Source organism: Octopus sinensis, linkage group LG14, assembly GCF_006345805.1.
Source record: "Octopus sinensis linkage group LG14, ASM634580v1, whole genome shotgun sequence".
Classification (NCBI taxonomy): Eukaryota; Metazoa; Mollusca; class Cephalopoda; order Octopoda; family Octopodidae; genus Octopus; species Octopus sinensis.
In genome coordinates, this window is record NC_043010.1 from 60,569,521 (window position 1) to 60,582,492 (window position 12,972).

The window sequence follows — 12,972 nt, forward strand, 5'->3', positions numbered from 1 at the left end:
AAGTTATAGTATCTTTTAGTTTGATACTAATTCTACTGTTAGTGTCATACTAAATTTGGCCATTATTTTATTTTTATTTTGGATATTCCTCTTTTGGTTTTTCCTCTTTTTCTTTTATATTCAATTTATATTAAATTTTACTATAAACTAATCAACATCAGTCCACACAAATAACTGTTGGTTCCCACACCTAGCAATATAGTCTTGGTCATAAGCTAAAACTAACTCAGTTTTGAAGTTTGCTTTGACTTTGAAATTCAAAAGTTTCATATTTTATGAAGTATAAAGTATAAAATATCAGAAAATCATGTGTTTTTTAAATTTTTAACTCAGAAATATATTTGTTTCTCCTAATTTACTTTGTATACAGTTTCTCTAATCATGAAAACTCCTTAAATAATGAAATCTTCTAAAATCATTTTGTTTCTGATAGGAATCCTGGATATGTATTCTTATAGTGAAATTAATAATAACCTTTCAAATATGAAAAAATATTATGAATCTTATATTTGATTACAAAACTCTTATTTCCTAACATTAGATATGTAAACTTAGTGTTTTTATTAAATAGAAAAAGTGAAGTTGCTTCTGTTTAACATGAATCCTAATTTACTTCGTTTATAGTTTCTCTAATCATGAAAACTTCTTAAATAATGAAATTTTTGTTGACTTACTCTAAAATTAATTTGTTTCTGATAGAAATCCTGAGTATGTATTCTTATAGTGAAGTTAATATCAAGAAATATTATTATAAATCTTATATTTTAATACAAATCTCTTATTTCCTAACATTAGATATGTAAACTTAGTGTTTTTATTAAATAGAAAAAGTGAAGTTGCTTCTGTTTAACATGACTTCTCTTATTTGATGTGTTTGTGTGACACAGACAACATTGCAGTAATTTCCTATTGGATGAGAGAGATTTTCTATATTTCTTTCAATATTGAAAGTGAGGCTGATAGCTTTTTTCTTTGTTCATCATACACACAATTGTGTGTGTGTGTGTGGAGGACATAGAGTTGTAACTAGCACACACCAGCATCTGGCTAACATCTCACCTCCCACTACATACAGCAACTGTCACACTATTATATCAGCAGTTACACAGGAACAGCAGCAGCAGTAACGCAGGAACACTACTACAACAGCAGCAGTACCACTATAATACCACTACAGCAGCAGCAGCAGCAGTTGGAGTGGAACACTACAGCAGGATACACATCATCCATCACACACAACTACAGTGAAGGATTAAACAATGCAGGTAAGTCTCTCTCTCTTTCTCTTTATTATCTTTTCATATTCATTATAACATTTATATTATTTGTGTTTCTAATGAAAGACAGGGTAAGGATAATATCTAAAATGTCTGCCATGTTGTATATATACAGGGACTGGGACAGTGGAGGATCGAGAGATCTAGCCATCACTTCCACCATTAACAACACAACTGCAGTAGTCATTGTAATACAATTACTTCAATCTGGATTACTTCTTTTAATGTTGGAATCACTCAAGGCAACATTAAACAAGAGATATTAGACTATATACATATATATTGCTATGATATATTTTATATATAATATTGGTTTAATATAGTCCAAACTAGGTGTATATATATTTATTTAACCGTTAGAAAACATTGATTGAAAGCCAGTAAGACTGGGTGTTAATAATGCCTGTTATTATAGTTTATATTTTTTTTGTCATAATAATTCACTTAAATCTTAATCTTTGTCTAGTTTGAATAATCTCTTACAGATCACTAATATCCTTTTATATATGTGTATATATATATATATATATATATATATATATATATATATATATATATATATATATATATATATATATATATATATATATATATATATATATATATATGGGTAGATAGATAAAGAGATAGATAGATAAATACCTGCCCTGTTAAATATCTATGATACATTTCTTTGTATGCAATTAAAGAAAAGTGTATTTTGTTATTATTATTATTGTTATTTTTAAGATGTTGATTTATTTAGAATAGTAGAATAGTTATTTAAGATATTTGTTGTGAGATATAAACTGACAATATTGTCCTGTGTTGTTAAAATATATTAACTCTGACAACAATCAATGAGCTTTGTAAATTTTTTGAGAATTGATCAGAAATGATATCCTCTTTCTACAAAGTAATAGACATCACAATTATATTATGCGTAGCAGTATGATATAAAGCCTACAAAATATATCTAAATGGGGTTAAATTATTATTATTATTATTACGCTTAGTAAATAGATCTCAATATTTCTTGGTGATAATTATAGATAAATTTTTATAAACAATCTCTGCTGAAATATTTTACAGTCCCTATTTTTGTACCTTTAAGATATATTGTGAAATATTCAACATTATTTTATAAATTATTCTGTGTTATTTATGTCAAATTTTAATAATCCTTTTTTTTTTCTTTTCAACAAATTAAATATTCCTTAAAGATATTGGATGAATAAGTTTTCTAAATATCCTCTATCAAGTTTAACAACATCCTCTGATCCATTTGTACAAAATTTTATACCAATAATATTCTATTAATTGTTTTCAGTATTCTCTAAATGTATTTGTAACACTTTTTAGGATTAGAAGAAATATTTTTCTTGGCCTAAAATGAAGCAGCTGACAGTGAGAGAAGTCAACTAGAGCTTGTCATGTTATATTTGTTGAAAAATGTATATTTGTATATATATATATAGCAATTAAAAAATATATAGTTTTTGTTAAGTTGGCTGATAATTCACTGAGATTTTCTGGCCTCTCCCATTAATGATAAGAGACTTTTTGTAATTCTCATTGATACATTTTACATCTGGTTATCAAAGTTTTCATGGTTGTTTTCCCTCTCATTTCACTCTGCTGTAGAGATTGTTCTTGACTTTATGAGTTAATTATCCTTTATTAATCAAGAACTTGTAAAGTAGTCTGTGAGATTTTGTTTACTTGTACTTTCACATGCTAGTAAGAGAATGGCACATTGAACTGAAGCAAATATTAGAGTCCTAAGAAGAGGAGTTTCATGGTGCCAATACTCTCTTATGGGATTGATTCTGGTTTAGTTTCAGCTGACAGACCTATTCCTTTGCTCTCACAATATTTTCTGAGTAGCACGTTTTGTCACCAGGGTGTTTCTTTCTCCACTTCAATTTTCAATTTATTTAGAACCATTTTGTATACAACATTCAGTGCATCAAACCTTTATTTATTGCTCTTTGATGCCATTGTCACATTGGAATTATTTCCCTGATCTCCTTGTCTTTTAATTATGAAAATAATAATGGTGAAAAGTTATTCATAAGTCGTTTCCTCTATATGCAATGACTTTGTCAAATGATGAGAATGCTCTTTTAGACTATGCTATGCTGATGATGCCTAAGAGACTGAAACATGGAAACAGTTAATGCAAACATTATACATTCCTTGCCGTGAGCATGTAAATGAACATTGAGAGATGATTTCCAAATTTCTTGAAATGATCTCACTTGTTACTGTTATTAACATTTCCCACTTGGTTTTTGTTCATGTTTTCCAGTTAAGCAGGAAATTGTATGGAATTTTATGTATATTTTAGTCAGTACATCCACTCTTAATTTAATAATAAAATAATATTTCAACTGTAAACTGAAGCAATCATAAGTAATATCTATTATCATTATATTGTCCTTGTGAATTACATCCACCAAATGCTACCTCTTTTAATGGTGTCCTGAGATTTGTTTGCTACAGAGGTAGTTTTTGACTTAACTATTTAATTTATTCTTAATTAATGTTCATTAATAGAGAACACAGCAGACCTTTGAGTGAAGCCCTTTTCTATCAACCATCACAAGATATTTTATAGCCAAAATCATATCTATTACCCTTATCTTGTTTCCTTCTCGTAGCTTATGTCCATCTAGGTTTGATGTCTGCTGCCCCTTTCAGTGGTGTCCTGAGAGACTCTTGCTACAGATGTATTTCTTGACTTATTGATTTATTTCATTCCTAATTAATGTTCGTTAAAGAGAGCTTGTAAATTAAAGGAAATCAGTCTAAGATATTCACTTCCTGATCACAGAAGGTTTTGTTGAATTGAAGCAAATAGGATTGTGCTGGGTCTGGGAGACTGGATGTTACAGGCAGTCACTTATGTTATATGGCATTTGATTCATCTGACAGATATATATATATATATATATTATTTATCAACAGAGACATGGTTATTGCATTAGTTGATGTTTGATGGAGAAAATTCTTGTGAGGATGTGAGCATTAGAAATGCAAAATGTAAGAGCTACTTATATATGCATATATGTATGTACATATAGTCAGAAGATTGATGGAGGTGAAAGTGTTGGGAAGATGACTTTTGGGAGGGATGTGTTTTAAGAAGGTAAATTGTATGAGAGGAGAGATTTGTCAGGGACAGATTGGGTGCAGAGCATAGACATAGGAGATATGCTTTTAGAAATTCATTTTTGATTAAATGTTCTCAAGTACAGTGCATTTGTTCTTGTGTTCAAACTAGCCGTATGTATATACAGGCATGGCTGTGTGGTAAGAAGCTTGCTTTCCAACCACATGATTCTGGGTTCAGTTCCTCTGTATGGCACCTTATGCAAGTGTCTTCTACTATGGCCTTAGGACATAGTATATATATATTGAGACCCCCTTCGGTCATGAATGACCGTGGGATTGCACCTAGAAAGTTACCCTCCCAGGCACAAGTCCGGGCAAAGTTTTTCATGGAAGACCAGCAGTCGCCCATGCATACTGGCCTCCCCTCTCCACACCACCAGTGTTATCCAAGGGAAAGGCAAAGGCCGATACAGCTTGGCACCAGTGATGTCACAACTCATTTCTACAGTTGAGTGAACTGGAGCAACGTGAAATAAAGTGTCTTTCTCAAGAACACAACACGCAGCCCGGTCCGGGCTTCAAACTCACAACTTCACGATCGTAAGCTCAACGCTCTAACCACTGAGCCATGCGCCTTCTGTATATATATATATATATACATACATATATATGTGTGTGTGTGTGTGTTCCCCTGCCATCATTTGACAACCGATGTTGATGTGTTTACATCCCTGTAACTTGGCAGTTCATCAAAAGAGAATGATAGAATAAATACTGGGCTTACAAAGAATCAGTTCTGAAACAAATAAGAGAATATATCTGCATACATAGAAATACACGAGAGAGAACAAATGAAAGAATGAGCACTCAACACATTTAGTTACATGTCGATGTGGTGTGTGTGTGTGTGTGTGGCTTGTCCATAAGTTACTTGGTGGCATAGCTGGAGCAAGTGCAACATGAAAGGCAACCGGTACTCAATGTATAGTGTTTGGAAACAAGAAGGGTATCCAGCCATGGAAACAATGCTAAGCAATTTGAGTTTAATTCCAAGATATTTAGTATCTCACTTTGGTATTCATCTTTTCTATATTAGTTTACAATACATCAGTATACCTGAAGGTGGCAAGCTAGCAGATTCATTAGTAACCTGGACAGAATACTGTCAATACATTCTGTGTTGAAATACTGCCAAGGTCAGCTCTGCCATACATCCTTTCAGTAAAATATGCACCAGTTGAAAACTGGGACCAATGTAATAAACTTAACCCCACCCAGGAAATTGCTGGCCTTCTGCCAAAATTTGGAACCGTTATTTCAGTTTATATATATTTTTTAAGAAATATGTGAATCTGTTCAGGAGTTATCGTCATTAAACCTGAAATTTTTAATTGCTAACTCTGAAAATAGACTGAATTTTCACGGAAAAGCACAATGAAAAACAACGTAAACATGACGTTTACTATTTCAGATTAAGATGGAACGTTTATTCGAGGGAGATAACTCTCGTTATGTATGGTCTTAAGGATTGTCAGATCTCAGAAGACTATACAAATTGCAGCTAATGGAATAGAAGTTTCACAATGATTATTATAAATAGAATGAAGTTGGTTAAATTATACATAAACTTTAAATGTGTTTCTGGTGTTTTGTAGAAATTTCTCCTGCTGAAATGTGATGAAGAATTCCAGACATGACAGCATATATTGGTCTACTGTGTCTTCTACATTTACTGATCACCCTTGTACTGTCCATAGATATTACATACCATGTCAAGGAAGAAGACAGACCTCACACCTATATTGGAGACATTGCTGTTGACTCCAACTTATCACACCCTCTCACACATCAACAACACACTCTCATTACATTTACACAACTACAAAGGACAGTCGAGAGTGGTTCTCACTTATTTAATGTCACCAACTCAGGAAAACTATACACTACTCAAACACTGGACGCTGAGTCTCTGTGTACCTACAACAAGGAATGTTCCAGAATAGTTAAAGTAGCTGTGAGAAAAGGACAAACCTTTATGAAAATCCTTAAAATAAAAATATTGATACAGGACATCAATGACCATTCTCCAGAATTTCCACAGAATGAAGTTGAAATTGCATTTTCTGAGAGAGACAGTAAAGGAACTAGAATATCTCTTCTAAACGCAATTGATAAAGATATTTCAATAAGAAATTCCCAACTTAAATATATGATTGAAAAAAGCAAGAGTGAACCATTTTCTCTCTCTGTCACAAAACAGGATGGTATTTTCATACCTGAACTCATACTAGAAGAAACATTAGATAGGGAACTTCAAGACTCATATATTTTAGCAGTTCAAGCTAAAGATGGAGGAAACCCTCCCAAAACAACTACACTCAAGGTACACATATCTGTAACAGATGTCAATGATAACACACCTGTATTTTCCCAGAAAGTCTACAATATCTCTATAAATAATTCACATCAAAGACATTTACCAATTCTTACTTTAAAAGCCACAGATAAAGATTCTGGACTCAATGGAAAGATTTCTTATCATTTCAACCATAAAACATCTCAAAATATACAGAAATATTTTGTATTAAATAAGAAAACTGGAGATTTATTTTTAGATGATAAATTTCAATTTACTAAAAAGCAATCTTATAAATTGTTTATTGAAGCAAGGGATGGAGGACAGTCACCCAAAAAATCTGTTACCAGAGTTCAGCTTCATGTAATTAATAATGAGAATAATGCTCCATTGATAAATATAGATTTTGTATCTCCTTTATCAGAGAGTTCAGCAGCTGTTTCGGAAGCAAGTAAAATTGGTAGTTTTATAGCTTATGTTATGGTCACTGACACTGATAGTGGACCTAATGGTGAGGTTATCTGTGATTTAAAACATGATAAATTTAAACTTGCCAAAATTGATTCTAAAGAATATAAAATGATTGTTAAGGGCCATCTTGACAGAGAAATAAGGGACCACTATAAAGTATCTATTGTGTGTCATGACATGGGGTCACCTCAACTAGAAAGTAAAAAATATTTCTCTGTCAAAGTAACTGATGTCAATGATGTAGAACCACATTTTACCAAAGAGACATTCCAATTCCTCACTTATGAGAACCAGAAAGTTGACTTCCCTATTGGCTTCATCAATGCTACAGACCCTGATCTTGGAGATGGAGGCCAACTTACATATTCTATCATCAATGATAACAACAATGATAACATTCCTTTCCAACTGACAAAATATGGATTCATTTCTACATCACAACCAATAGATCGAGAAATGAAAGACATCTATAAGTTCCAGGTTTTAGTGAAAGATAATGGAACACCTTCTCTCAATGACACTGCCAATATTGTTATTGAGATTCTAGATAAAAATGATAATGCTCCGTATTTTACGTTTCCTAATAATGACCCTACAATCTCGATGTCCACTACCATCCACACAGTAAGAAGGACATCACAATTCTGAGAGCATCTGACAAAGACACTGGAAACAATGCTTTCCTCACATATGGAATACTGAGATCCAATGATAAAAACCTGTTTACAGTGAACTCACACACTGGTGTGTTATCTTTCTCTCGCACAGTTTACCAAAATGATGCAGGAACATATGAGCTGCAGTTTATAGTGAAAGACGGTGGTACTCCAGTTCAATCAGCAACAACTGCTATCATACTAACACTGTTTGTTAGTAATGATACAACTCCAATGTTGACTGCTGTGCCATTCCAGTCTGGTCACGACCTGAATATGACTTGGGTAATTATCATTGTAGCAGCAGCTGTAATACTATCTGTGGCTATTGTAGTGTCCATAACACTGTGTGTTTTCAGATGTATTAATCACACAAATAACTCACCCACAACAGCAGAGAATCCCAACTTTCTCTCTCAGACTGAGATGAGACAATTACTGTATCAGACTAACAATCCTGTTGCAATAACGAGAAATGCAGAAGAGATATTTAACCGAAATCTTCAGACAATAAAATCTAAAAGTCAGTTTTTTCTGGAGATGGAACAGACACCAGATGAGTGGAAATTCTCAACAACACAAAGGAGACTTCCACCTGTGCCTCAGGTAAATATTATTTTAATTGATTTTTCGGAAATGATATATCACAGTTGTGGTTATAACAGTTATGTTCTAGTTTGTATATTTTTTCCTTTTCTTTCTAGAAATGTAAAAGCTTTCCTATCAGTTTACACCTTTCAGAATTAGTAGAATTATTTCATTTAACAACTAAACTTGTTTCTCTAATTCTTTTATACAAATAAATTATTGAATATTAATAATTCTGATGGTCTGATTGTATTACCCTTCCTTGTGTCTTACCTGGGGCATTCTAGAATATAAATGCAAAAGTTTCTTCTTTTTAGCCTAATGATTCACCCTGCTTTGTTTTCTAATCCACAGAGATGTGATTCAATCCATAGTCAAGGACGTCGCACCAGTTCCATCATGTCTTACAACAGTGACACCTTAACATCCCAAAAGGACAGAGAAGCTAGCAAGAGTAATGGCAAGACTAAACCATATGATGAGATACCTGCAGAACCAGGTAACTTTTATCAAAACATAACATATAAATGTAATTGCCTTTATTACTGTAGGACAATATATAATGTTATGCTTAGTGTAATATAAGATCAATGTTTCTATCTTTATATATTGGAGTTGTTATATTGAAATGTAATTTGTGTGTGTGTATTTGATATTTTACAGAATATACCAATGACAATCCAGTGGCAGCCACAATACTAAAGGGACAACAAATACAAGATACGTATCTACAGCCAACATAGTAGATGTTCCATGACTATTGTTAAATGATTCTCTCACACACCAAATCTTATACAATACTTTATATTCATATAAAAATATCAACTCTATGTTTCTTTCACACATTACACGCATAGAAGGCCTTACAGTGGTATCTATTATCATCCCTTTTTTACATCTCTGATACACTAAATATTACAAAACACCCAACTCTACATTACCATAGTTAATTATTATTAAACATTTATTTTACTGTCAGTTTTAGTATAGACATTTCACTAAAACTTAGATAAATTAACCTGATTCATCCTAGAATGTTTAGTTTTTGTAGCTTTTAGTTTGATATCAATTCTATGTTTAATTAATATCATCTATTTTGTTTTATTGAGTGTTTTTAAAATTTTACTAATTAACAGTAGCTACAATTTAAGGGCGGCATACTGTTATCTATATTGAAAACATTAAAAGTTTTGTTAAATATTGAAATTTAAAGGGATTCATATTTTAGGAAGTATAAAGTAGAAAATGTCAGAAAAATAAGATTGTTCTTTTTTTTTACTTGGGAATACTTTTGTTTCTCCTAATTTACTTCGTTTACAGTTCCTCTAATCATGAAAACTTCTTAAATAATGAAATTTTTGTTGACTTACTCTAAAATTAATTTGTTTCTGATAGAAATCCTGATTATGTATTCTTATAGTGAAGTTAATATCAAGAAATATTATTATAAATCTTATATTTTAATACAAATCTCTTATTTCCTAACATTAGATATATAAATTTAGTGTTTTTATTAAATAGAAAAAATGAAGTTGCTTCTGTTTAACATGACTTCTCTTATTCAATGTGTTTGTGTGACACAGACCACATTGCAGTAATTTCCTATTGGATGAGAGAAATTTTCTCTATTTCTTTCAATATTGAAAGTGAGGCTGATAGCTTTTTTCTTTGTTCATCATACACACAATTGTGTGTGTGTGTGTGTGTGGAGGACATAGGGTTGTAACTAGCACACACCAGCATCTGGCTAACATCTCACCTCCCACTACATACAGCAACTGTCACACTATTATATCAGCAGTTACACAGGAACAGCAGCAGCAGCTGCAGTAACACAGGAACACTACTACAACAGCAGCAGTACCACTATAATACCACTACAGCAGTAGCAGCAGCAGTTAGAGTGGAACACTACAGCAGGATACACATCATCCATCACACACAACTACAGTGAAGGATTAAACAATGCAGGTAAGTCTCTCTCTCTCTCCCTTTCTTCTCTTTATTATCTTTTCATATTCATTATAACATTTATATTATTTGTGTTTCTTAATGAAAGACAGGGTAAGGATAATATCTAAAATGTCTGCCATGTTGTATATATACAGGGACTGGGACAGTGGAGGATCGAGAGATCTAGCCATCACTTCCACCATTAACAACAACATCTGTAATAGACATTGTAATATAATTACTTCAAACTGCATTACGTCTTTTAACGTCAGAATCAATCCTTATTAATGAGATATTAAACTATATATATTGCTCTGATATTTCTTATGTATAATGGTTTAATATATTCCAAACTAGGTGTATATATATTTATTTCACTGTCGGAAAACATTGACTGATAACCAATAAGACTGGCTGTTAGTAATGCATGTCAGTGTATTGTATATCTGTTTTTGTCATAATAATTTACTAATTAAATCTTAATCTTTCTCTACCTTCAGTGAACTCTAGCACATTGCTAATCCCAATATATATATATATATATATATATATATATATATATATATATATATATATATATATATATATATATATACTATTTGAAATATCTATCATATATTTCTTTGTATTTTCTAATAAAACTAAAAATGTTTTTAATATTATTATTATTATTATTATTATTATTATTATTATTATTATTTTTATTAAGAAACTGGTGATAATTATTATTTAGTGTAGGTTTGCTGTTTAAGATATTTTGTGCAAGATATAAGCCAATGATATTATCACATGTTGTTAAAATATATCAAGTCTGAAAACAAGAGATGAATGTTGAAAATTGATCAGAAATAATCTCATCTTCTTTCTACAAATTAACATACACCACATTATTATAGTTTTTCTTTAAAGTGGTGAGCTGGCAGAACCGTTAGCATACCAGGGAAAATGCTTAGCGGTATTTCATCTGCCGCTACATTCTGAGTTCAATTTCTGCCAAGGTCGACTTTGCCTTTCATCTTTCTGGGGTTGCAGAAATATGTACCAGCTACACACTGGGGTTGATATAATCAACTAGCCCTCTTCCCCCAAAAATGTATATAAATGTGTGTATATATATATATATATATATATATATATATATATATGTATATAAATGTGTATATATATATATATGTATATAAATGTGTGTATATATATATATATATATATATATATATATATATATATATATATATATATGTATATATGTAGGTTGCTATATGTATATATATATGTAGGTTGCTCCTTAAAATATCTTTAAAATCAAAATGGTTACAGCTGTTTGTGGCTTCTTTGTACATTTATGTTGCAATTAATGAAAATTAGTGATACTGGTTACAGTTTTCCAATGGATGAAACATTAGTTTACTGCATTTTTGATGATGAGTGAAAAGATAGTGTCAGTAACTTGGTATTGAGCAAATTTTCTTGGACAGGTTCTGGTGTTAGGAAGGGCATCCAGCTGTAGAAACACTGCCAGATCAGACTGGGCCTGGCGCAGCCTTCTGGCTTCCCAGACCCCCGTTGAACCGTCCAACCCATGCCAGCATGGAAAACGGACGTTAAACGATGATGATGATGATGATATATATAATCTCATCTGAGACATTGTATTAGTTGATGGACAAAATTCTTGTGAGGATGTGAGCATTAGAAATACAGAATGTGAGAGCTACCTATATATACACATATGTATGTACATATGCATGTATACATATGTATAATACATACATATGTACAAACATAAATATATATATGCACACATACATTTATATGCATACATGTGTGTATACACTATGTACACATGGTTGTACATATGTACTCAATTGTTTATGTATATGTACCTGTAACTGTACCTATGTAAATATATAGATATATATCATTTGCTGGTATGTTGAAACTACCTATATATACATATATACTATAATCATCATTATCATCATCATATGATTATTTCCCATGTTATCATGAGATTGATGGTGATAAACCAGTTGACTGCACCAAACTCCAGTGTCTGCTTTAGTATTGTTTCTAAGTCTGGATTCCATTTCTAAAGCCAACTGCTTTACTGAGTGTACTGGGTGCTATTTATTTGGCACCAGCACTAGTGAGGTCACCAGATGACCAAGTGACTTGCAAGACAAAAACAATTGAAGGGTGAGTAATATTGAGGGGAGTGGCTTTATGCCAGGTAATGAGAGGCTGAAGTATGATAGAGGGACTGGAACAGGTGTGTTGCTGTAAAAAGTTATATGGTAGAAAGAAGATGGTTGGGAAGATGTGTTAGAGCATACCTTGGGTAGGTAAGTCTGTGGTAATGTGAGAGGTGAGTGGCAGATGGATAGAGATAGAGTTTAAGGGAAATGCAGTGAGTGGTGAACACTGTGGAATCCTTGTCAATTATAAATATCAGATAGAGGGGAAGGTGGTGAAAGTAGGTGTGGGTGCTAGCAAAGAGGATGTGGAGTGAGGGGTGGAGTGGGTGGAAGAACGATGCACAGGGGCAGAGACAAAGTCAGGCATACATAAGGGTGGG

At 32.2% G+C, this 12,972-nt stretch overlaps 1 protein-coding gene across 1 annotated transcript in view; it reads left to right on the forward strand.

The window, feature by feature from the left end:
* Window positions 1-12,972, forward strand: part of LOC115218938 (cadherin-related tumor suppressor-like) — a 59,540-nt gene that overhangs the window by 3,058 nt on the left and 43,510 nt on the right. Inside the window, exons 4-7 of the mRNA XM_029788960.2 lie at window positions 5,470-5,537; window positions 6,131-7,824; window positions 8,004-8,462; window positions 8,799-8,943. Of these exons, the coding sequence (XP_029644820.2) occupies window positions 5,470-5,537; window positions 6,131-7,824; window positions 8,004-8,462; window positions 8,799-8,943 (2,366 nt within the window). The remainder of the gene's footprint in view (window positions 1-5,469; window positions 5,538-6,130; window positions 7,825-8,003; window positions 8,463-8,798; window positions 8,944-12,972) is intronic.